At 39.3% G+C, this 27,946-nt stretch overlaps 1 protein-coding gene across 1 annotated transcript; it reads right to left on the bottom strand.

Annotated features, from left to right (window-relative positions):
* Positions 1-6,410: 6,410 nt before the first annotated feature.
* On the bottom strand, positions 6,411-20,848 carry LOC116316764 (protein shisa-6). The gene is made up of 5 exons (XM_039616255.1): positions 20,092-20,848; positions 18,367-18,527; positions 7,573-7,674; positions 6,648-6,715; positions 6,411-6,434 (listed from the first exon to the last, which is right to left on the bottom strand). Exons 1-5 carry the CDS (start codon positions 20,613-20,615, stop codon positions 6,411-6,413), a joined length of 879 nt encoding a protein of 292 aa, XP_039472189.1. The 5' UTR covers positions 20,616-20,848.
* Positions 20,849-27,946: the final 7,098 nt, after the last annotated feature.

Raw genomic sequence — 27,946 nt, forward strand, 5'->3', positions numbered from 1 at the left:
CTGTTAGTCCTTTCCCTTGATAGTCCCTACAGTCTCTCAGCACGATGCTGTTGTATAGAACTCGAGTAGAATGCCAATTAGTGATGCCTGGACTTGTTAATATATTGAAATTGCATTGTAAATAAAAAGTTAACTTCCCCATCTAATTCTGCTGCTACATCATTACATGCAGCATTCAAAACACATTGTATTCATACAGTAAAAACACTAATTGCCTGCCATGAAAACCAATTCGACTTCCTCCACAGGGCAGAATTAAAAGTTGGGCTTAGCAAGGTAATGAAGTATGACACGCTAAGTCAAGGATGGAGGCTTTGTCTGAAGTAATCGCTTCTCCGGATGCCGTGACTTGGCCGTGTTTCATATCAACAAGAGTGACATATGGAAAAATAATTAAAATGGACACATTTGAGTTGTTGCCTGCAACAACAGCTGGCAAGCTGCATTTTTAATACACCATTAAATTTGCATGCTAGCTGTCAATCCAGTCTCCTGTCTGAGGCAGAAAATTCTAATCAATCAAAGTGTTAGAAGTGTAATCTAACTACATCAGTGGCATGGATTTTGAGCTTTTCTCTTTAACCACACTCGTGCATAGAGGAAATATGTACTAACAATGTGACAGTGATTTACAGTGCTGAATTTGAGTCAGTGACAGTGAGTGAATAGAAAAGTACACTGCAGTTCTCTCATGACAAAAGCAATTAATATAAGCTTGCAATGGCACTGAAGTCAGTCTGTGAAGGCTACGAGTGATGATGTGGTGTAGCGCTGCCAGCAAACGAGAAGAAGCAAAGTTATCCCTCGTTGGTCTTATCCTTCTTCTAAGATTATGTTTCCAGAGAACTTTTATACAATTACTGGTGACTCTGATGCTTCAAACTGAGTTCTGTAGGTTTTACACCCAAAGCAGAGGTAACAGTGTTGTCCTATCTGACAGCAGCACGCACACACGCACACACACAACAGATCTGTGAGAATCTTTATTAGTTTGACTCAGTTTGACAGAAGCCTCAACCTCCCTGCCTCCTTAATTTTGGACAAGAGGAAAAGAAAAAACAGAAGCGCAAAAGAATGTGTCAGGCAGGGCATCGATCTGGACAGATGGCTGAGGGGACAGAAGCAAGGTAAGCAGCTGTGCATGCTAAATAAAGGGATGAAAAAAGTGACAACCAAGTGACAACAATTGGCTTTAGTAAAAAATAAATAAATAAATAAATAAAGATAATAAAAATTCTTTACTCAATGATAATTTTGCAGCAAAGACACATAACCCTAATGTTTTTATCATTTAGTCTTTCCCACATAAAATAAAAGAATGAATAAAATATTAATTTCTGCCATACCATAAATCAAAGCCATATTGGCAGTCAGTATTTTTTATTTGCTTTGCATCAACTTAAGGCATTGAGCAAAGGGAATTCATGCAGGGAACAGATGGCCACCCACCCTCAGAGTAGACCTGGCTCCATACAGCACCACAAGGCTTTGAATGGAGTCGTGAAATTGCAAGAAATTAAATATTTTTACAGAAAAAGCTTGCATCTGCTGGTGATTTGACTGCTGGGACAAAATAATGCAGCTCTTTTTTTCTATCAGTGGAGATGTGAATGGGCTCTAAGATGGTGTGAAGTAGACTACAGTATAAAGATGCTGTGACATATGTGAATTGAATCAAAATATGCGTTATCCATGGCACACCTGCTGATAAATTTATCCAGCCAAGCTCCAACATTAAAAGGTCTAGGTCTGTAATTGCTATCAAATATTTTTACACATCTTCTATTAATTAATTTTTTTGAATTTTGTTATCTTTTTCAGCCAAATATATATATACATTGACAAATTTGACTGCATTGCCAGACACTAAAACCAAAAACCTTATTTTAATTATTAAAAGCACCTAATACTGTTCTATGTATTTATTGATGTATTTACAGCTCCAGTTTTTTTTTCTAGTTATTCTTTTCATTGACTTTTAATTTTAGGTCTGTTTAGTTCCGTCCTGGTAACTACAAAAATCCTGATGTGGTCCATCCTATTTTTTTTTTTTAAACAAAAAATAACTTTTTTGTGTGTCTGAAAAAAAAGTCCAAAATGTATAACGTTGTCATAGCTACATGACTATGTATTATTGGAATTAATACATACTGGAAGTAAGTATTGGAATTATGTGCAGTAATTCAACACTAGGGCAGCACAGTGGCATGGTGGTTAGCACTGTTGCCTTATAGCAAGAGGATCTGGAGTTCAATTTCTGTGTGGAGTTTGCATGTTCTCCCTATGTTTGTGTGGGTTCTCTCTGGGTACTCTGCTTCCTCCCACAGTCCAAAGACATGCAGTTAGTGGGTTAGGATAATTGGTAACTCTAAATTGCCCAAAGGTATGAATGTGAGTGTTGTCTGTCTCTATGTGTTAGCCCTGCAACACACTGGGGACCTGTCCAGGGTGTACCCTGAATCTTGCCCTAAGAAAGCTGGGATAGGCTCCAGCACCCCCCCCCCCCCATTCCAGTCTTCAGGAATAGTTCTTGAGGCTTCTTGACAGACATTTCAAAAGTCTTCTTTGGATGGTGGCTGCTTTTATTCCATTCTCTGTCACGTGATGAGGTCAGTTCATGATTAATAGTGTTCTGTTGTGTGTTTGTCTATTCAAGCATGCTTTTGCTTCACTGGCATTGTTTTTAGGGTTCATTCTCATGTGCAAAAATGAAGTTCTTGCCAATCAGACAATTTCCAGATGGTGCCACATGATGGATCTGGTTTATGATTGATTTTCAGTTCAGTTCAGTTATATCAATTCAATTTATATAACATCAATTCATGGCTCAAGGCAATCAAATGACCTCCTATGAGTAAGCGCATGGTGACAGTGAGAAAGAAAATCTGCCTTTTAAGAGGACAAAACCTCTGACTCTGGGAGGGAGGCAACCATTCACTGTGTCCAGTTGGGGATTAGGGGAAAGAGAAGAGAGCAAACAGAGACCTTATGGTATGAGGAAATAATAGACGAGAAGCCTCATAGCTGAAGGCTCTGCCTCCCATTCTACTTTTGAAAACTCTAGGACCCACAAGTAAGTCATCAGTCTGAAAGTGAAGTGCTCTGTTAGGTTAATAAGGTACTATGAGGTCTTTAAGATATGATGGGGCCTGATTATTTAAGATGTAGGTGAGTAGAAGGGTTTTAAACTCAATTCTGCATTTAACAAGAAGCAGAGAAGAGAAGCTGACGTGGGCCTTTGCTTTTTTCCAACACGTCAACGTCTGATGTAGCACATTTAACCAGGTGTTTTGCTTTAAAAATGTGCTTTAAAAAAACACTCAAGCTGTAGGTCTGTATTTCTAAACTCATGAACAACTGTTTTCATACAGTAGATATGTTTTCCTCAGAGCCAAATGGGGAGCGTTTTTATTTTACAGTTTTACAGTAATACAGTTTTATGTATAGTGATGTGTTTTCGTGGTGTTTCATTGCTTCTTGTCCTAAAGGATCATGTAAAAAGTACCAGTCCCAGCTATTTTGACAAGGTTCCCAGCACCACTGGATAATATGCAACCCCAAACAATGATTTCTAAAGAAATGAGGGGGTGGCTCAGTATTGTTTAAATGTAAAATGATGCAGAAAACTGACTTGGTGACTCCGCTGGGATGAAGAAAACAACGGATGTGTGTGGAGAACTAAAAACCTTCCCCAAAACAGAAGCGTCATATCTCTTTATGTTCACTGTTGTAGGTGTGATTGAAGGTCTTTTAAAACAGTGTCTGCTTCTGCAGGGGTTTAATTGCACCATACGGGAACATTTGGTTTATTCAGTTCAATTCAATTCATTTTTAATTATGTGGTGTCAAATCACAATGGCAGTTGTCTTAAGGTGCTTTATATTGTAAGGTTAAAATAATTATGTAACCCCTATGAGCAAGTGCTTTGGCAACAGTGGGAAGGAAGAACTCCCTTTTAACAGGAAGCAACTTGTAGCAGAACCAGGCTCAAGGATGGGTGGCCATCTGTCATGACTGGTTTGGGGTGAGAGCAGGAAGACAGGACAAAGACACGCTGTGGAAGAGAGCCAGAGATTAATAGCAGATTATTATTAACAGAAAGGAATGAACCAAAGTTTTAATTTACATTTCCTTTTAAGGATTAGGTTAAAAAAATAGTGAAGAGGTGCTCTGAGTCAAGCCTTCTCCAGACACTCATGTGGATTTTGCTAGTATTTTAAATTTTCTCATGTTTTAACAAAAATGAAACGTAATAATATGTAAAATAATAGAGAATTATGTCAGAGTCTACATATTGTTTTTGAGGACACGAGGTTGTAAAATCAAATCTAGATAAAAACACATCTTAAAATGTATTCTTAGTCGCAGTTTGTCACCACAACTACTCGCTAGTCACTCAAAGGTTGTGCATGCAACATTCCCAACCTTTGACTTTCAACCATTTTCAAGGTGAGTGTTCATATTGCTTGGTGGGAGGGAACCTGTTTCCAAACTGTTATGATCCGTAATCACACATTGATGATAACCCAGCCCTGACCTCACCTGTCCTCCCCAAGGCATTCTGTCCCAATGAGCTCAACTCATTCGATATACAACTCTTTGACATAGGTGGCTCAAGTCAAGTGGTTGCTAACTGGTTGTATTCTAGCTATATTTTGATATAAAGCCAAAGTTTATGACTGTCTGCCATTTTAAAGTTAAATGACTATCCTGCAGCAGTCGTTCACAAGTTGTGATTTCTGTGTATGTGTATTGAGATTGTCACAAATTTACTGCAGTTAATTGAATCTTTTTGTGACAAATATTTTGCATGTAATCGCCAATTTTACCACTTTTACCACTTAGTACATTTCAACATCTTTTCTAACCTTAACTAGAGGTCTTCTGTTGTCAACCCAAACCCAAGCACAAACATGACCGCCTCCTGGTCCAGGTTGTCAAATATGACTACTCAAGTTCCTGATTTCTATGTAAAGCTTGCTAAAAGCACTTTCAGCAATGTGGGTGATTCCTATTTGAAGTAGAATCTCAATCATTAATCTGAGGGGAAGGTTGTACTCAAAAAGGGTGATTTATACTCTCTGAGTATAAATGTAAGCTCCCCCTTTTTCATGCTCAGAGCTGATCTCATTTGACACATAGTTGTTTTGTATCATGCTACACAGATGTGAAACATCCAGCTGCTCTGACACCCAGAAACCCAGTCCTGACCTCACCTGTCCTCCCCAAGGACTGCATTACAACAGCACACACACCTATGCACACAAACACACACAACTTGCCATCTAATTACCAACCAAACATACCTTCCGCCTGTGTAATTAAGTGCTATAACAGATGCTATGCTAATCCGATCCAGAGGACTACATCATGACTTCTAAACTTCGTTCTGTCAACCTGGCAAAAAAACCCATATATAACAGAAGAAGACAACATCTGTTTCGAATTCATTTGGCAAACAGACTTTTTTTTTCCACTGACTGACCTGTGAATATGTATTTGCATTCTCTCTGTTTCCAGCTTTGTTACTCTTGGCCTAGAGCAAACCAAGCTGTGCAAACCTCTTCCAAAAAAACGTAATGAAGGTCGATATGATTTAAATTCAGCTGTTTACTTGATGTTAACCTTAACGTGGCTCACATCAGCCCACATGTTTACTGTTTGGACATTTTAGAATCCATCCACAGATTTTGGATAAATCCAAAGCTGATTAAAGAGAGGGAGAAAGTGATTTTCTGACAATTGTAAATCACTGGGCTGGAAATATTAACACATGTTGTCAGAATCCCCGACTTTGATGTAAAGTAGGTAGGAGAAATTTAGTTTCTTTTGCCCGTCAAGGAGAAAACTAAGAAGCAGCTGAATCCATTCTGCTTTTGTGGATTTGTAGAGGACTTGTTAAAATACCATGAAAGAGTGTGGGATCCCTAATTAAACTGTTTGTTTGCCTCTGCTGCCCTGAAGTGTACATTGCTAAAGATAATACAGAGCAGTAACGACATCCGAACCAAACTTCACACCACCGTTTCAATGATTTCAAGATTCACTCCACAGTAAAACCTGCCTCTGGGCATGAGCATGGCCAAACAGAGATGTTGAAGAAGAATACTGTTAAAAAGAACTGGGGCTCTGCAAAAAGCTTCACATATTTGTTTGTGAGAAATTTAAGCATCAGCACGTCTTTCTAAGATTCCAAATTCTCAATCTGTCACATTTTATTTGTTTGTGCTGTGGAGGAATCAAAGGCTACAGTTTGCAAGAAAACACGGCTTTAACTGCACAGATGCTGAATGCTAAACCATCCCCCTTGCTGCTGTTATGACAAGTGCAGGGATGCGGGAGTGCTGCTATTGTGATATTTGTACGGCGAGGAAAATCTGCTTAAAAGAATCAGGATTCATAAAACTTCATTACTCATCTCTGGTAGAGAAGCGCTGTGTGGGGGGTGGAGGGGCTACAGAGCATATCAGAAGGGGATTTTTTTTTAAATTATTTTTATTATTTCTAGCTGCACATGAATGCCATTGTGAAACGAACCCCCTCTGGGGATGAAAACAAATGAAGCAAAGAGCAAAGAGGAAAACGGCTAATTTCATGTAAACATAAATGCGATGGTTCCTCATTAGAAGTAAGAGTGGGAGAAAAACTTGCAGGCTCCTGCAGTCTTGTGCACTTGGAAACAAAGTCATGATGTTTGGTGAAAGAGAATCCGTTCCTGCTGGTAGAAAAGCCACACATATACAGTTACACACACACACACACACACACACACACACACACACACACACACACACACACACACACACACACACACACACACACACACATACTACCGAGCAATGCATAAATCTGAACTGGTATTTATTAAAGCAACGGCAGGTCATCAGCTGCCGTAATTAGGATGATGAGCAGGAAATCAGCAGGATTTGATAGCAAAGAGGAAGCGTGGAAATACATCAAAGTACACCACAGAGGAAGCAAATTATATTTAAATCGAGACGCTTTTTTACAAAGGCAGTCATTTACCATGAAACGGTACAAGCATTCAATTAAACATTCGAAAGCAGGGTCAGGTAAAGGATGTCATCTTGCAACCCCTGCAAGGTTACACCAACACACACACAGGCACCAACACACACAGGCACTGACTCTGATTTGTTGGAGCTAAAATGGATGGGAATAAACCACAAGAGCTTAGTCAATGTGGCTGCATACTAATCAGTGTGTTACCCATGGGAAAACTCTACCCCCGCCCTACTAATAGGTGCATGTGTGTTGAGAATGTGTACACAAAGTCACCTTCTCCACCCCATGTCGCCCATCACCGGAGCTACGTGTATGCTTGCTTGTATTTGATTGCAAAATGTATTCATGGGGACTGGATAGGGAAATTGAATCTGGAAATATTTTACCTCTGTCCAGTGTCTCGTAGTTGATCACTGGTGATGTGAGTGGAGCATTGAGCAGGACTTTAAGCATTCAGCAGGTATAAAGCGTGGTGTTTGCACAAAAAGAATTTAATCTTCTAAGTAAGAAAAAGAGAAGGAAACGAGGACAGAAAAACTACTTTACCTTTCTGATGGCCTCGTCCCAGTGTCACAAAACCAGAAGAGATAAAGTTGTGAAGGTCAGCGCCTCCACTGCTTCTGACGCTCTCTTTTCCGTAGTGGAGACCTGATTGCATACAGAGACACACAGAGGCAAGCATGTAGAGCCACAACACAGAAACATTATAAAACAGCAGTTGGGGAGACCTGAATGCACAGTGTTAGTGTTCTGAATCCTGAATATGAACATTTAAATTTTGTGTAACCAGTAGGTAACTTCTGTCTGAGATACTGAGGGTGTGCTGTCCAAGATGTGTACTTGCATTTACACAGCATTTTCCCAGTCTTACCGACTGCTCAAAGCACTACAAGTGACATTTTTAACCATACATAACATTATTCTATGCACTTCAAACACTTTATACCTCACGTTCATGGCCTGTTAACCAGTTAACGTAACATACATGACCTTGGGACAGAGGAAATAAGATCAACTGAAAGAAACCCATACAGGTCTAGGAATAACATTACAAACTCCACACAAAACAACTCCAGCTAGGGTTCAAACCAGGAACCTTCTTGTGTGAGGCACCATGTCAATCAATAAAGAAAGGAGCTTTGTCCCACCAAAATATCCTGTTATATGGAAGTGACTAAATACACCCATTTTCATAGATTAATAAGAAAGTATAATATTGCAGTCATTTTTAAACATCATAAGGAAATGATGTGAAACATAAGCATCTGACTCACAGTGAGATGTTAAGCTAAGAATTAACATGCTTTATTTAAATATGCTTAAATTTGGATATTGTTGGAGGCACACTTGTTTTCTCTGCAGCAACTCAAAAATTTAAAAATTCAAAAAGACAAGGGAAAAACTGTGTGTTGCAGTCAACAGTTGGTGGTCAACATGGTGAGTTTTTTGCCATATCCACACTGTGTTTAGACTGTTTAAGTCTGGACAGTTAAGGTTAAAAAAAAAAGTAACATGATACACAATGACGACATTGAGCCAGAGGGACAAAAATGCTAAACCATGTGCAATGGAAGACAACGTGGAAATAATCTGCTGGCACTTTCAGGGAAGGCAACTGTAAAAGTAAAGTATGAAGTATATCTTAACCTTTGCAATAATTTTGACCATCCTGTCGAAGCCTTACCCTTTCTGAAAGTAGCATATTCAATCACTTGTGGGACTATAACAAATGAATATTTTCATTTTTGACTCACTTGCTATTTTAGTAAATAAGCTGGTATTTTTCTACTCTGTTCATGCACTCAAAGCACTGTCTATGAGCTTCATTCATCCATTTACACAAAGATTCATACACATGCTTTTATTTAACATTCACACGCTAAATTCAGGGTTTAGTCACATTCCAATGTCTTGCACAAAGCTGTCCGATTATTAAATGACTCATTTTACCTCCTGAGCTGCAGCCACGTGATATAAAATGTTAGAAATATAGAATAGAACTATAAAAGCTACCTGCTTTTTCCCAGAACCCATATTCAAATGTGTTGTCAAAAGTTGGTGCCCATTACAACTGAATCTGACAGTTAGGACAAAGACTTAATTTATTAGTTTGACTCAGTGTTTGGTGGGAAGATAGAATACTTTACAGTTATTGACAATGCACAATCAGACTAATAGCAGAGATTGGACGTTTAGATTATTGCTTTTACTGTGTTGACATTTAATTGTCCGTGTCATTGTAACTCTCTTATATCACTGAAAAGCACAAATATCACAGATTTTTTTCATTTTCTTTGTGACACTGACACAGTAAAATGTAAAAATTTACACAAAAAAGACATATAGAAATGTATAGAAATTACAAAGCTCAAAAAATTATGTATCAGTGTTTCATGGAAACTAAATATAGAACCACTATAATACTAATAGAACCCTTGGAATATAATATATATACTGACGTATAAAATCAATGATGTTTCACTTTAAAAGAACATTTGCAGGGTAGCTAAATTGTGTTTGAGTGTTTCTATCAAATTTCTTATTTGCCTCAGATGTGTGGGGCTTTTTTTGTGCCAAATATAAAATTTTCCCATGGTGTCATTACCCCTCAGACATGGATTGAGGGGAAATGGCTGAAATGTGAACAGCAGCTGCAAACACAGTGCTATGATATTCAAAAAAAAGGAAGAAGAAGAAAATAAGCAATATGTTTCCACCACCCACATACTAGTGCACTTTGAACTCAATCACACCTCTCCCTGTGCTGCCTTCATGCTGCAGATAGAATATCTACAAGGGTTATGTTACGCATTCAGTCATACCAGCATGCATGTATATATATCACATGCAGAATTGCTAGTGCTGCTGCACTATTATTGTCTTCTTTTGTCATATTTGTCATTGGTAGGTAACTCCACGGGCCATTGTGACGACCCTGGAAAAACCATTCAAAAGCGATCACAATCCACATTTTTTCCCCTCCCGCTTTCTCTCCCACTGCTCATTACTGAGAGATAGCATGAAGAGTCTGCAGAGAGAACATTATGAATTTATCCTCCTTGATACAAAGAAAATCGTGACTTTCACCTCAACGATGTACTATGGAAATGAACAGGCGCTGGAGCCAATGCACGCTGAGAATTCATATGGTAATTTTTTTTAATCTGACCTCTTCACTGGACACCTACACCTCTGAATTTGGAAAAATGTGAATAATAAGATAATTATATTATGAACAAAGCCTGATATGGTGCAGCTTGGCAGGCAGTGGAGAGACTATCTGAATCCAAGGTCAATTAAGGTCCAACACAGCCAGGCAAAAGTAATTTGATTCAATTCAATTCAGTTAAGTTTAATTTATAAAACATCAATTCACAACAACGGTCACATAAAGACGCTTTATACTGTAAGTTAAAGAACCTACAATATTAGAAAGAAACCGAAACAATCACCATGACCCCCTTTGAGCAACCACTTGGTGACACTGAGAAGGAAAAACTATCTTTTAAGAGGAAGAAAGCTCTGAAAGAAACAGGCTCAGGGAGGGGCAGCCATCTGCAGAGAACCGTTGGGGGTGAGGGGGAAGAGACCAGATAGAGTTGGCACAAAAGACAGATTACGGGAGAAAGAGCCAGAGTTTAATTCTTACCAATGATTAAATGCAGTAGTAGTGTATAAACACCAGTAAAAAGGAATGAGCAGCCGAGCAGCCTGAGCTTATTGCAGCATAACTAAAGAATGGTTCAGGGTCAGCTGATTCTGCTCTAACTATGAGCTTTATCAAAAAGGAAAGCTTTATGCCTAATCTTGAAAGCAGAGGAAGTGTCTATTTCCCAAATCCAAACTGAAGGCTGATTCCATGATGGGGCTTGATAATACAAGATGTTATATGTGAGGAGAAGGATTTTAAATTCAATTCTGAGCTGAGCAAGGAGTTGATGAGGAGAAACTAATATGGGAGGAATGTGGTGTTTCTTTCCAGTCCCAGTTAGTACTCTTGCTGCGGAGCTCTGGATCAACTGAAAGCTTTTTAGGAAGCTTTTAGAGCAAACTGATAAAAATGAATTATTATAGCCTTGAAGTTATAATTGCATGAATCAGTGTGTGAGACAAGATGTTTCTAATTTTAACAAGAATGCACAAATTAATCAGTAATAAGTAGTAATTAATCAGTAATCCTATATATTTGTTTAATGTGCTCACTGAAGGACATTTCCTGGTCACAAATGACTCCAAGATTTCTCACATTATTACTGAAGGACAAGGCAATGCCATCTAAAGTAAGTATCTGGTTGGATACCATGTTTCTAAATGTTCTAAATGTTTCAGGCCAAGTACACTAACTTAAAAAATGCCTGTAGTTTAACTAGGTGATTTGTACCATGTGACTTCATGGATAAATAAAACTGGGTTCCCCCTGCATAGCAATGAAAATGTGTGCAGTCCTTTCTAATAAAATTCCCTAAAGGAAACATGTACAATGTATTGGTCCTAGCACAGTCCTCTGTGGAACTCCATGACTAACGTTTGTGTCTGAGGAAGACTCCCCATTTACATACACAAATTAGACTCTGTCAGATTGATATGACTCAAACCACCAAACAGGAAAAATACAGAGGTGAGGCCACTGTCAGACGCCAGTCAATCATGCTGTTTCTGTGATGTGATGTACTCTAATTCCTGACTGAAACGTTTTCCAATAAAACAACATTCCTTTGTAAATGATCAGTTAACTGTTTGACAAAGTTTTTTTTTTTTAAATGGTAGGAAGGTCGGAAACTTTTTTTTATGGCTGGAATGAGTAAGGGTCTTTTAAGTAATGATTTATTTAGCGCAACCTTAAAAGCATGTGGTTCACAGCCTGTTAATAAAGATGGATTAATCATATTTAAAATTAAAGCATTCATTAATGGTAAAACTTTTTTTTTAACAATCTTGTAAGGATGGAGTATTGATGTTTTAAAGGAAGACATTGAAGTTAACTCTGAAAGATTGATTGGAGAGAAATACTCTAAATTCCTCTGCTTAATGACACATCTGTGGGATAGCTGTGAATATTTTTTTCTCTAATGGTTAAAATATGTAAAGAAATTCATAAAGTCCTTGCTAGTTTAGGTCAAAAAGGAATAATTGGTTCAACAGAGCTCTGACTCAGCCTGGCTACAGTGCAGAAAAGAAACCTGGGGTTGTTTTCCTTGATCGGTACCAAATAGTAAACGTTCTATCTTTATGGAAGACTCTTTTATTGTGGTACAGTTTTGGATTTTGGATTTTTTTTCTACCCAAATTAATATCTTTAATGCAATTTTCTCTCCAAATGAAGTTATCTACTATAAGGCATAGATTTATCAGTTATGCCAGGTACCAACCTCTGTTACCAATATCGATCTCTAAATTGATGCCTTCTTTTTTGGAGCAGCCACAGTATCCGAGGTTGTGACCTGAGTGTGATTAAAGGCATGGCTGGGCTTATTTATATTTTCTCTAATAAAAAATTAAATGAGGTGTTAAGGCTGGGGGTGGCTGTAGCTCAGGAGGTAGAGGTTCGATCCCTGGCTCCTCCAGTTTGCTTGCCAAGTATCCTTGGGCAAGATACGAACCCCAAGTTGCTCCCCGATGCATCCATCAGAGTATGAATGTTCATTAGGAAGCACTAAAAGCTTAGAAGAAAAAGTGATTGGGTGAATCTGGCACGTTGTATAGAGCGCTTTGAGAACTCTGAAGAGGAGAAAAGCACTATATACGAATCAGTCCATTAGACTGTCATTTACATGGATGTTAAAATCTCCTATAATAGTGATTTTTATTAGAACTGAGCACTTAATCAGATTTTTTTTTAAAGTCTGAGAAATCAAATAGAAATACTGACTATGGGCCATAAGGACAACAGATAACACCTGATTTTTGGCTTCTCTGATTAGGGTGGACAAACTTCAGAGTGGCTTTCAAATGATTCATAACTCTGTCCAGGTCTTTGGTTGATTAATAAGTAAAATAAGTAAAAGATTGCTGCCACTCCTCTCCTTGGCCTCTGACAGTCATACTGTCAGAGGCCATCAATTACAGTGACTCTCTGCAAGCAGGCAATCAATTATTTATTGATTTATAAATAGTGATTTATAAGAGAGAGAGCTAATATTTAATATTGCACATTCATTTACTTTTAAGTGTACTTGATGGTATTTGATGAATCCTCTGTGAATTTTAAGTCTGCTTCCTAAATTAAACCATAATACCTTTTATATGGTATACTGGTTTTAGAGAATGATCAGAACTATATGTGTCATTTTGATAAAGCCATTTAACTGCAGCTCAGTGTCACATATCTCATTCTCTTTACCTTCCCTTCATGGTGTCTTTCAGTTTCTCTGTTATGTAAGCTGAAACCTCTAAAGGAAACATTTTCAGTGATACCTTGGAAAATACATGCCCCTGCCCTCTCATGAAACTAATTGCGCAGTGCAGTCCTAAGTTCTAACCCACTCTGGGCTGTCTTAAACCAGAACAGCTGTGGGATATAGTTGGATTCCTGCCTCTGCACCTGAAACACACTTATCCACATACACACATATGTCTGGCACTCAGGGTGCCAGAAGTCCAGCTGTATAATAAGGGGCAATAATGAGATCTAGGGCAGGAGACAATTAGGTGGAGTCTCTCAGTTGCTCAGGTTAAACACAGGTGCACTCAAGAGAAAGCTTCTAATAAACATGTTGATGCAGTCAGCACAGAAATGTTGTTTTTAACATGGGGCCTGATGATTATCTGGCCAATGGGGAGCCAGTGAGGTCACAGCGGAGATGTTATTGCTGCACACTTCAAGGATTAATTGGAAAGAAGCAGCAGGAAGAGGAAGCAGATGTTTGTTACATGTGTGTAGTAGTGGTTGAGGCGGGATGCCTCACTGAATATAATTATAAAAGTGCCTATTGGCAAATAATTAGAGTAATTAATTCACTGTTTTGTTGTTTAGGCAAAATTTGGGGTTTTTGTGGAAAGAAGGTGCAACACACAGAACTTTTAAAAATATATATCTGAAGATCACATCATAACCGCCAAACAGCCGAAAATGTTATTCTATCATCACGACCTCTAATTGTCCACAGCAGCTGACCTTTAAGCTCGAGAGTCATCTCATAAAATGAACTGACAGCTCAGATCCCTTCAGTGCTGCATACAGTGCAGATATATAAATACCAGCTCGAGGCTTTTCAGCTGCTACGTGAACCCTAACATGCGGCGATTCAATAAATTCAGCACCATAAATTATAATCCAATTTTTAATTCAACTCATTACAAGTTTATTGTTGTAGTTCACCCATTCTACTTTTGAAAACTGGGCCTGACCACTCAAGATGTTGCTCATTAGGAGATGGAGGATTGTTTTATTCTGTTCTGCATTTAACAGGGAGACAAACATAAGATCTCTCAAAGATCTGATCTCTCTTTCAGTGAGAGTACTACCAGTCCCTGTAAGTGTTCTAAGTGAAGACTTTTCTTCATGCTTTTAAAACAATGTGATATTAGGGAATTCTAGTTGGCCTACCTATAAGGAACAAATGCGCTTGACTAGTATTTTTTGGTTTCTGTATCTGAAAACTTTACTTCATCATTCTCTGCATTAGGAAACTGTCAGAGAGGAAACCAAGCAACACTCTAAAAACCCTCCAAAAAACAGGCAACTCTTCGCCTGTGGTTTGCGGTGAATAAATCAGCTTCATCTGAAGAGAGCTGTCGGCTAAACTGCATTACTCAGAGAGGCGGTTATTGTTTACTTTAACCGACGGCAAACTCCTGCAAAGGTATCTGCTCCTCCCTTTCAAGGCCGGCTCCTTGTTGTGGCTGCGGGGCGCTCTGTGTTTACACCCCGACCTAAAAGAGAATCTGAGCCACACAACAATGCAGAGTGGATTCGAATAAAAATAGAAGCACTTGCGCTGGTATCATATTATGCTGTCTGTACTGTTTTTGCTGTAGGCCCCTCTTTTTTTATTTAAAAAAATGCAGGGAAGTTTTGCAGTGCACCAAGGGTACCATGTTGCCACACAAGATCTGTGATGTGAAAAAATAAATCAGCGTGTATTTTTAGAAAAGGGGAGACATAAAGGATTTTAAAATACATTGGTGCGGACATCTCTGCAGCCAAGAGAGACTGGACATGTTTAAATGCAAAGATCAAAGGTTATATGGCTGTTGTACCCACTTGTACCCACTTTAGGCATAAGTTGGCAGGATCCTCTTGGGCCCCTTAGCCTTTTGCTTCATGAGGTCTCTCCACCTGATATAAAAGTGTCTCCAAAAGCTTCTGGATGTGAAGTGCCAGCAGAAACAGTTCCACCCGAGAACCCTCTCCTTAAGAGGCATGTCTTGCCGTTCTGTGCCAAATGCCCATTTAGGCGTACATGAATATGCATTTTCTATGTGAGCGAGTGGACTCCCTCTCTGTTCTCCCAATTTATATGCACACATTAACCACACTTGTGCCCGCACTGTCACTGCCTTTCATGTCCAACCCCATCAGGACGGCTGTGGTCCCTGATGTGGAGGGGGTGGGTTTTTCTTTTTTATCTAGGATAGACTGAGCAGAGCTGGCGCAAGTTGTATTCTCTATGCAGTGACTCTCTGCAAGCAGGCAAAACACAGGCGACAGAGCAATATAAAGATAAAGCGACGCCCGAGCTCATTTGAGGAAAAAAACATGCAAGTATGCACTGGAGGCAGGCTGACATGTGCAGCTTTGCATCTGCCCTGTCTCCCTCTCTGTGCATGGGCCGGAAGTGACCATGAAGGATAGACCAATTCATTCACTAAGCTAAGGAGACATTAAGTGAATGAATGCAGACTGCAGCTGCAACAAGCACTGTACTGCAAGAAAAATGTTCCCCCCAAGTGTGTGATAGATGTGAAAGTGACAGAAAGAGGCCAAGTTTACATGACATTCAAGCGGCTGCAAACCCAAATAAAGCTGAGAATATGCAAAATCTATTATTTAAAGATGAGGATGCAGAGAGATTGTTGCTGTCCTGTCACACAACTCAGCCATAACAACTTCATGTACTGTGTTAGGTGCTGTGCTGCTTACATCTACAGCTCAGAAAATAAACATTTTAGCTATAATATTCTCTTCGCTCACATTTTCTGAAGGTTGTTATGACTCTCTCATCGATTAATATAAATATGTTGTTATATGATTGGTTTCTAATTAAAACATTTCAAAAAGAGTGGAAAAACAGGCATGGATTAAGATTTAATCTAGGGATAGGTAGGGGGTGGCATCTTAGGGTATAGCATCAGACAGTTTATTTCCTACATTCTGGACTACATTTGTGCACCAGTTTATATATTTTCTGCACTAGTTTCCACTTTAATATATACTGTAATATAATGTACTGAGACTCTTTGGCACTGTAGTGCTTTCAATTAAATTTTCATGACGTTTTTTACATTCAACATTATAACTTCCACGTCTACACTTACATGTTCTCCTACTGTACAATGAGCTGACAATATTGGCTGCCATCAGGCTGCTTTTGTGCCTTTTCTTTAGTGAAGTAACCTGCGTAATCGTCCATGTATGTATGAGAATTCATTTATCTGCCCTGGATTTGGGGGCTCAGATGTGTTTTAGTATGATACGCATATTTATGGAACTGACTGAAACTGAGAACAGCCAACATTATCTCAAGGTCAGTTAGCAAACTAGCAAACATATTTCCAAAGACAAAAAACAGTGGCTTACAATGGATTTTTAGGCAGAAAAAATACCCTAATATCCTTTCACTTCTGATTTCTCCAACCTGCTTGTTTTCTCACAGCATCAGAGCTGTGAAGCTGCTGGCAGAGATCAAAACACTTTGTCTCAAAACACTTTATGGCACCTGTTTTGTTTTAGGAAGTAGAGCAGGTTGTCTACTAATCTGAGGTTCGATCTCCAGCTCTTTCAGTCCACATGTCAAAGTAGCCTTGGAAAAGGTACTACACACCAAATTGTCCGATGCCTGCATTTGAGTGTTTGAATGACAGATAGCCCTCAAAGTCAGAAAATGCTTTGAGTGCTCAGTCAGAGTATCTAAGTGATATATATACCCTGTCCGACTATAGTTTGGATATAATAAGAATTTCTATATAGCAAGATGATTTCTAAACAAAAATTACTGCTTGTTTGTCATTTATCACAATGTGAAAGCATCCAAGCAAACACTTTGACTCTGAGTAACTGTTAGCTGATCGTCTTTTATTGAGGCCTTGGATGACAAAGTGTTCCAAAATGACAGTTCAGCCTTCCCAAGTGTGGGTTGAATGTCATTCTTGGACTTTTTTTAGCTAAGGGAAGTTTGCGTATGAGAATTATTTTATATTGTTCTGTTATTTTAAAAATGAAACTAAATTTTCTTGCTGAACTCATCAGAAGTTAAGCTGTCATATACTGACGTATCTAAAGACAGTTTCTTCTGGCTTCTAATTTTAGTTTAATTTATATAACTTGCAGGAAATCCCCCAGCATGACTTAAAAATTAAAAACCACAATTTGTAGTTACTTACCAGTGTCGACCACCTGAGCTTTAAATTAGGGGTATATGTATAGCAAGGGGAAGTTTCTTCTCTGACAGTAAATATATAGATAAATTAATAGATCATGCCAAAGAAAACGTTACACAGCAGTAAAGTCTGCCGTGCTTTCAGAGCTACATCACCTGTAATTTTCTACTCCGTATCTCTGCATTTGCTCATCCTGCACAGAGGCTTAACATCTTTCTGTTTTTCTTTCCATCTCAGCAACTCCATTGTAATATCTCATTATTTTCCATCTGTGTCCCTCTCCCCAAGTGGCTTTGTATCTCTCCATCTGATAACACCTGCTTTGTCTGTGAACCTGCCAGTGCTGCCTGGATTCTGTGTCCATTTTTCAGGCCATATTAATGACTCACACTCCTGTCTGTTCTTGCAATTGCAAGGTTAAATGACTCTGTGTGTGTTCTGACTGAGTGAGAGGTCATCACTTCCAGCCTATCAGAATCTGCTGGGCAGGTCTACCTTTGCTAGTCTGTGATTATCTGTCCTTTAGTCTCTCTGTTGCTCTCTCTTCTCTTTTGCTCAAATCAGATGATTACAGGATGTTACCACGGAAGATTAAAATGCTGAAAGGGTCAGTACAGTGGGTGCAATTTGAATGGTATAGCAGAATTTTACACACAAATAATGATGATACGCTGCAAATGCATTGCACAAAAATGCTCTCAAAGACACAGGCACGGGTTTCAGCTGCTGAAGTGTCCCTTCAGCCATAAACATAAGCTTTAGAGCTTCGAATATAGAGAGGAGAGCAAGAAGAGCTCTTACCATGGTTGGATTTGGAGGTGTGAACAGGGGTGTAGTGGTTCTTGGATGAGGTTCTGACTGGTGTGTTGTCTTTGGGTGAGCCATTCATGGCTGCAAAATTCTCACAGTCGTATTGTGATATAGGGATGGGCCCCTGCTGCCTCAGGATGTCTGCAAGGGCCCTAAAAACAGACAAGCACACAGTAAACAAGTGTGAACATTACACCAAAAAGGAGGCTTTTCCTCTTTGTACAGGTTGTCTCTGTGCATGCAGCTGAACACGGTTAAAAACCAGACGTGAATTGTTGAAACAGTGTTGCGCTATTATGGGTAATTCAGGGCTGCTCCGTTTCTTGTTCTTCTGTCTCTCTCTCTCTTTTCTTTTTTTCTTTTTTTAACACGTCTGGGAACATGACGAATGTTCATTTGCAAGAGAAACAGCGTTGGATGTGTGAGTATCTCAGCTAATTGGGTTGAATTTGAATGTTTTTCAGACCGCACCAGGTGCATATGGAAGGATGAAGCCCTCGAGGGGGGTGAAAGAGGGAGAGAAGCAATCATGATGAAAGAAAGTAAAAAAAATGTTTGTTTGCTTTTTTTCTGACATCATACTTAGAAAAAATGGGGGGGAAATCTAATTACTTTGAAGGCGCCGCAGCAGCTCGAAGCTTTTGTACGACAAATGTATTGGTGGTTTAACCTTTGCTTTTAAATTAATATCTTAGCTTCTCTTTACCGCCCCCCTCTCCCCACCTCAGCGATTCATCCCTTTCCCACCCTGCCCTCCTTTGTGATCCTTATGGAATGTGCAGTGGTGCATGCGTGTCACACAGCCTTGATACAGCCAAAACATTAATGCAAACATCATCTATTATTCACAGACTTAAGATTGCTCAAGTCTGTGAATAATGCATTCAGTAATAATAAAAAAACAATTCAGTGTTGAAGATCTTATGTGTCAGCATTTGTTCGTGTTGGTCTGCCCGTGTATGATGGGGCCAGTATGAGGAGATGGGATTCAGTTGCAGCATCCTCATCCACCTCCTCACCTGAACACACCAGACAGCCATGTGCTGATGTGTAGAGGCTGAAGAGAGGGTTGTCAAGTATGATTCTTGACAGCTGGCTGGTTGCCTCCTGAGCCCAGTATCGGGACTAGTGTTAGACTCCAGCACCAGTTACAATTTCTTTTTCTTTTTTTAATCTCAGAGTTTTAATTCTGCAATATGAACTAAAAAACATAAAATATAAACGTTGGCCATTAGTCCTTCTCACTCCCACTCATAGCAGATGCACGCACTTGTTTCAGGAGCACCAGCCTACCACAATCAGTATGATAACACTCTTTCAACTTCTCTCTATAATTATTTTAGGCTTTGGTTTTTCTGGGATTTAACATCTGCTGCAGATCGAACACAATTTGATCTGAGAAGTGCTGCCTTTTAGATAACAGTCTGTTCATTCATTCCAGTGCTTTACCAGCCTCATTTTCACTTCGTTAGCGCTGATAGAGAGAAAGAAAACAAGTTGCTTGCTTGAAAAAGATCGCATTTGACAGCACTTTGGGCCTGTTTCTTTCACCTTTAACCCCTGCCTGTAAATGGACTCTACATCTCTGTGCATATTATGGTCTGTCCAGTTATACATATTCATGAAGTGCAAAAGGTAGGCTTTTAATATGCAGCTTTGTTTCTTACTTAAAGGGAGCATGTTAAGCAGAATTATTACAGTCTTCCTCCCACTCACCTGTGTATATTCATTTCCTGAGGCGGCTCTGTGGCTTTGTCATATGCAACTTTGGCCGACACTCCCAACACTATGATGAAGGCTATGATCCCACAGGTGATGTAGACCGCCGTGTTGGTCTGATCCATGTAGGGATAGGGATCACCGGTCGGGCTGGGGGACGGAGTGGCCGTCTCCAACCAGCCCGGCGTTACGTAGTTCGTGCACGCAGTCTGATCAAGTCGGTCTTTCTTATACTCGCAGCAAAAGCGCAGGAAGCATGTCCCGCAGCAGTACCGGTGATCCGTGTTGTTGCACTCGAACGCACTGTCAAACTGCCCGCTTACATCGAAGTAGCCCTTGCAGGACTCGTGTTTCCTGACGGGCGACGGTTTTGGAGTCTTCTGCGGGACGACCGTGGGGATAGCGGTGGCTTTCGGAGCCTTCCTGGTCGCCTGCTTGGATTTTTTACCGCCCGTTGCGGCGCTCAAGACGCTCAGGGGGTCCAGGTAGATCAGCAGCAATAAAAGGTACCTTATCCCCATGATAATGTGAAGAAGTCTTCCAGTGTTATGTGCTTGCACAGACACTTCAACTCTGGTTAAACGCTCAAAGGTTCAGTCTCGTGCAAGTCTTCCCCTATTCGGTCAGTGTCCTGTGCAGCCGTCATGCTGAAAGCAACTCTGTGCGGACTTTTGTCAAGGGCATTCTCTGCAGTTATTATGCAATGGACACACTAAAGCCCATTGCGAGTCTTCGCTGAGCATAGACAGGAGAGCACAACCATGACCTGGCTCAGGAACTGACAGCCGCCCGGGCTCTGCGCGCTCTCCCCGCCTCGGCTGAGCTGTTGCGGCGCGTCGCTATCCAAGGTGCTGAGATCTGGAGCCCACAGTCAGCTCCGTTAAGAGTCAAAGTTAGGCTGGGGGAACAAATAAAACAAATGAGCTCATTAGGTATTATCCTCACGTCAGAGGCGCGTCATTAATTCATTTTTCTACCCGTATAAATATCCCGACACATTTGAGTCATGAATTTGAGTTCATTCGTGCAGTTTGCGCGACACCTCTAACTTGATAACATTCCACCCACACATCACAGGATCGTCCAGATGAATCTGGCGTGTTATCTTTATGTTAAGCATCACACCCGAGCATTGCAGTACTAAACTAAACGTGGCGCCAAGAGCATTCCAGTCATTAATTTCAAAGAGAATTCAAAGTAAGTTGACGAGTTTTATTTTTCTCGATATATTCACGGTATTTTAATTCGGGGTGGGAGTATGAAAAGCCAGCCTACCTCTGTTAGGATACCCACTGGGGAGTTGCTCTGTGTCTGGTTTTCTGAAAGTCTCTCTCCCTCTCTCTCTACTTCTCCTCTCCTCTCCTCTCCTCTCCTCCTTCTTGGTTTTCTCCCTCCCTCTTGTCTTACATCACTTCGGTGCTGGCGTCAGAATTCAGCCAAGTATCGGTAAATTGCACCCCCGTCTTCTTTTTTTCTCCTTCTCCTCCTCCTCCAAGCAAGCCTGGTTATTGGCATTAACACTTCTAAATTAAATGGCTGCACAGACCTCTTGTTCGCTGGCGGTATCCGGCAGCATCCTTCACTCTCCGCATGGGTTGCATGTTTATTCGTGCTTGCAGTCTTCTGCGCAATTTCCTGACCTTTTTGTGCGACTGGCTGTTATCATTTTGTGGCTTAATGTCTGTAAACACGCATTGTTTTCAGGAGGAATCAGCACTAAGCTGTGCTCCAGATCACAGTTAACACATTCATTATTGCAGATTAAGTCATTCACGCTGGCACTGTAACCAAGCCATGGTACCTGGGGGATTGTGGAAAACTGATAGGGCTAAATTACCAGTCAAGTGTGTGTTCAGCACTGTTGCACTGAAATGAGCCAAAGCTGTATGGCACACTTCCACAAACAGATCTCCCTCGTTCTTCTTTAAACGGCGGTCAGGAATGCAAACCGCCCATGCTTCTGTTTCCAAATAAACCCCCTCACTAATTAACATACATTCAGCTATAGAAATCGGCAGGTACAGAGCCGGGTTATAACGAAGAGCTGCACACATCACTCCCAGCGCTTGAAAGCAGAGTTATACTACACATCATATTCGCACCCAACACTTTCTCGCCTTCTGATGACAAACTGCCAGGGGTGTCTTGACAGCAACAGCTTCAGAAAGGTGTGGAAGCCGCGGGGTGAGAGCGGGACCTTAAATCGCAGTTATCCTCCTTGGCTGGAAGCGCACAGCAACGTGAGGAGAATACAGCGTGTTGTTAATGACGAGTATTTCTGGTAGGCAGCGGGCTGTAATGATGTGAGACAAAGGAGCACTAGTAAAGATCAGATAAGAGAGAATATTGTGAGACCTTGGAGAGAAAGAAGAAGAATCAACTAGAAGTGTTTTATTATTTGCAAACTTCATATACAAAGAACATTTGATTACACCTTTATTAAAGTTATAGCTAAGTGTGATTATGTTTGTGGCTTTTATTGCATTTTCAAAAATCCCCTCTCCCACACAACATAAGTCACAGTGGAAAGACTGAGCAATGCAAATACTTAAGGACAAACATTCAAAGCTCTTTGTATGAAGCTACTAACCTTATAGACCTAAATGTTCCCAGTAAGTACACTCCCCCCCCCCCCAATCCTTTAACTCCCCAAGTTCTGAAATCCCAGTCAGTGAAGACCTTACTCTAAGTGTTTCAGAGACAAGCAAAAAGACAATGTTTTAGTTTTTTGTCTTCCAGTTGCCAGTGCATGGAATAACAATTTAAGAAAAAGAGTTGAGTTGATGAAATCGAAGCATTTTGGTGAACTACTTTGGAGACTAAACAAGCCCACTTAAGAATCTTATTTCAGAGTAATTATTTCTGTTTGTACATCTAATACACTCTGTAGGTGGAATTCAGCAAATATGATGGGGAAGTCCCAGAGTTCTTAGAAGAGTGAGACATGGCACTCAAAGAATTCAGAGTAGAAATCTATGGGAAATTTCTAGCAAAGGTAGTAATGAAAGTATAAATTCCAGGGGTCAAAAGGCCATTTAAAGCCCAATTTTAGAGCAGTTCACAAACCTTTTAAGCTGCTTTTATCAGATTTGATAAAACTTGATTCCATACTTGCAGCTTCCTGGTAAGTACTGAAATTAAAGATAATTTAAGTAATGGTGGAAAATAAGTGCCTGGAAGTGTTTCAAGATGGCTGCCAAGGCATTGGGAAGTAGAAAATTCTGTATAATTATATACTGTATCATATTGAGTCCTTTGGGGTTCTAGTTCTCTCAAGTTCCATTATTTATGGCTGTGTAAAGTAATGAAACTACAGTTAAACACTGCTTTTGTGTGATTAGACTGAAAAGTAAGTGATATTGGCTGAATAACTGAAGTATTTAACCCTAGAACACTATCGCTATAAATAGTAACACAATCACTAATGCCGGGTGATTTTTACCCGATATAATATAACCAATAAAAAGTAATCAAATATATCAAAATATGACAACACATGACAAATTACAGTGGTGTTCTTTTACTTTCAACTGTGCCATGTCTAACAAAATGAAAAAAAAAACCCTCCTAAAACAAAATAATGACTCTGGAAAGCTGGTCTTTGGTCCACCCATTCCTGGGAAATTTGAGACTTCCCTGGTGAAGGCACAGGCTCCTCGACACGCAAACAGCTGCAAGAGAGAGAAATCATGTAAATGTATTTGCTCGGGTGTAAATCACCCGGCGATAGTGTTCTAGGGTTAAAATGCTCAAATTCTGGAACCACAAGAATTTTCAAGAATTCCATACTTTTTAAAGCAGTTTGTATTAGAATTTTCATGTTGAGGATAAATGCAGAGTGGTAATAGATACTCAACAGAGACCGCTGACATACGTATAGGCTTGGAAACTATTTAGGGTCAGCTGTGTAAACGCCCAGTATTAAAATAAATGCAGTTAGCTTCTACTGAATATAAATATTTACTTTTGAATTTTCTAGTTTATTCAAATTTTACAATATCCTATTTTATTTTTTTCAGAACTTTAAATATGGACTTTTTTGTATTCAAAAAATGTGTTCAAACTATAAAAGACACATTAGTAGTTAAATACATTTGCAAATAGCTGTTTCCCACATGTGTACAAAGCCAAAGAAGAAAAAACACTTAAACAACAAGGTGATAATTTGTCCAATGTTATGTCACAACTGGTTTTACTGCTCTAAAGTGACCAAAAAAACCCTGTTTTAAATAAAGGCAAACCACTTTTATGCTCACATGAAAGATTCAAGAACCTGAAATTCCACTCACACAGCCATTATTTACAGTCCAACAAGCCTAAACTTCCAAACCATTACAAAACTAGGCATGATTTTTGAATGTGAAAGGAAAAGTTACTCAAAAGGCCTTTGCAGTGAAGTCACGTTGCTGCATTTTATATGTAAATTTTATAGGCCAGGGACAATTGAATTTAAAAGACTGGATTTTCTACGGTGGAACTCACCATGCTCAAATCAGGGTCAAAATTAAATCAATTTATTTGTTTATATGTGAAACAATTTGCTTATGAACCATGAAGAATGATCTAAACTTTCTTTTTTTAAAAATCATGACAACTATCTATACTAATATGGAATGGGTAAGCATTTTTTTTGTTCTGCTGTTTGATGGAAATTAAATGGTCCATTTTCATTTTCATTGCAGCAAAATGGTACAAAGTACTTAGTTTGTCCCAAAACAAAAACAATTGTGGGCTTTATATTTAATTGGGAAATTTTCTGGGGAAAACCTGGACTTGTTAGGAGAGACAGCATCCATGTTGTGGCAGCAATTTCCCTCTTCAGCTTGTAAATCAACAAAAAGCCCAGACAGAGTTTTAATTCATTTGAAAGCCTCTTGTCCACCCTAGCTGGAAAACTCAAAAACCAGGTTTATTTGTTATCTATCATCCACCCTGGCCTTACTCAGAGTTTCTGTCTGATTTCTCAAATTTTTTTTATCTGATTTAGTGCTCAGCTCAGATAAAATAATTGTTGTGAGTGATTTTAACATCCATGTAGATGCTAAAAATAACAGCATCAACACAGCATTGAGTCTATTATTAAACTCACCTGGCCTCTCTCAAAATGTAAAACAAAAATTTTGTTCTGATGTACAGGATAGATGTACATCTATCCTCATCATCAAGGACTCCAGTCACCCCAGCCATAAACTGTTCAGACTACTTCCATCGGGAAGGAGGTTCTGCTGCATCCGGTCCCGAACCAGCAGACTGAGAGACAGCTTTTTCCACCAGGCCATCCATCAGACTGCTGAACACGTCATAGACACCTCACCTTCACTACTTGAACTTCAATATTATGCACTCCACACTGTACATTAATGCCACTGTTTTGCACATGTCCAACTACCAACCTCTGTATATTTTATATATTTTATTTTATTGTTTACTCTATTTAATTTGTAAAATATGTATACATACACACACACACACACACGTAGAAAAACATATTTAGTATACACATCCAGTAATGCATATACTCTTATATATTGTACATATATTTATTACTTTCAGATTTAGCCATTCTTATATTTTGCTTGTTTTACATTATTGTATTTTTGCATAACTCTGTTGCTTGTGAAGCTCGCACACAAGAATTTCACTCGCATGTACTGTACCAGTGTACCTGCACATGTGACGTGACAATAAAAGTGATTTGATTTGATTTGATTGCCTGAAAGTGCATAAGAATGAACTAAACATATTATTTCAGAGGTTTTCCCTTTTGATTTAGATCATGCAAGTGTGGGGCCAGTTGGTGATAACAATAACTTCATCCTCCAGGAACTGTCTGGTTCTATGGAAAATGCCAGTTGGGCTCCACAGTGCCAGGCAGTGAGCACTGGGCCCATCGGGTCCTCAAATGTCAGTAGCCTCTACCAGTAAAAACATTCCTGTTTTGGTGTTTGTCTCTTTGTTGCCCCTGTAGCATACCTGGTTTTTATTTAATTGACACCAAAGCAGCTGAAACCGATTAAGAACCTCTCTGCTACTTAACTGACCAGATCAATATCACAGCGGTTTCACACTCAAAAAAATGAAATTGGGTGGTTGTTACATCTAGTAAGAGTGGTTAGTTGCCTGGATCCAGCCACTCTTACTGGATTGTATCATGTCATCTCAACAGGAACAAATTAAGTTGCTGAATTTCATGCAGATGCTACATGATTCAATTACATTCACCATAGAAACATGGAATTATTTAGTTCAAATTACAAGTTTGGATCTTGTGCATATAACAACCACCCAATTTCACTTTTTTGAGTCAGCTCACGAAATCCACAAGATCACATTAGATGTCAAACCACAGGAAAATCAGTGGGGTTACAAGAGGCAGACAACCACACCACGTGTATGCTGTTATTATTTCGTATGGTTTAACTTGTCAAGGACAACAACATAAAGCATCATCAAGCATAGCTTTCCTACTTTTGTTAAGTCTGTATTGACAGATTAATGCCTTGGTGGTTCGTGCTGTTGCCTCAGAGCAAGAAGATCCTGGGTTCAAATCCACAATGAGGCGAAGTTTGCAGTGGGTTCTCTCTGCGTACTCTGGTTTCCTCCACAGTTAAAAGTCATACAGTTGTAAGGGTAGCTGGTTATTCTAAATTACCCAAAGGTGTTGAAGTGCAAATGGTTGTTTGTCTCTGTATGATAGCGACCTGTCCAGTCTGTACCCTGCCCCTGTTACCCTATCACTTCTGCAGCCCAGATAAAGATAAGAAGATGGGTGGATTGGAAGTTGCTGTAAATCCGTTGAATCTTATTTTTGTTGGACATTATGTAATATGAATACATGTGCTACAGACATAAGTTACATTTCATCTATTCAACAAGATTATCATTGGTGTAACAAACAAATATTTTACTAGTTCATGTAACAAGACTGACTTTTGATGTGCCAAAGTGTTTAAACAATATAAGATGAATTTAAATAAATCTAATTAGACTAACGTGGTACAAACATGTTGGTTGAACAAAAGTCAAATTAATTGAATGTTACTGTTAATATTATGTTAAACCTACACACATATATCGTGTTGACACAACACAACCAAGATGGATTAATATAACATGATTTGTTTAGATGGAATATAAGTGGCAAGATAAAGTTACGTTCATCCAATGACTTATTTTTTTGAGTGCACTTACTTGATGCTATACTCTGATTAAAAAGTGTTCCCTAAGAATTTTTTTGAGCAATGCATATCTGACAAATGTACCTCTTACAACTATTACCACATCATAAGCTTTAACTATGTAAAATTAGGTGAAAGTGAAATGAATAAAAGTACTATTATTCAATTGCGTTTTAACTTCTTTCTTTCCACATTGTGTATTAATTGTTTGAGACATTTTCTGCAGATAAATCAATAATTTATACATTTATTGTAAAACATTTTAGGCCTTGAACAATGTTTCTATGTTTACATGTAAATTTGAAAAAAATGGATCTACACACAACACAAATAGCTCTTTTCCACCTGCTCAGCTCAACTTGACGCCCCTCAACTGGACTCTACTCGGTTTCTGTTTTCCATTACAACTGAGTACCACCTAATGTGCATGGGTCGTCATAGCAACATGGCCCATGACGTCATGTGTATGCAACACAAACGCAACACAACAAAGAAGCCCATTGAGGCAATGGTATACCTGCTGCTTGGTGTATCACAGGGTTGTTTGTTGCGTTGCCATTTCCCTCATTGTCGGGTTTCCAAAATGGCAAAATTAATTTTCATGAATGAGTCGCATTCATGACTCATTAACTGACTCCACTGACTTGCCAATCAGTGGATTACCTGTGATTTCT

Source organism: Oreochromis aureus, linkage group 8, assembly GCF_013358895.1.
Source record: "Oreochromis aureus strain Israel breed Guangdong linkage group 8, ZZ_aureus, whole genome shotgun sequence".
Classification (NCBI taxonomy): Eukaryota; Metazoa; Chordata; class Actinopteri; order Cichliformes; family Cichlidae; genus Oreochromis; species Oreochromis aureus.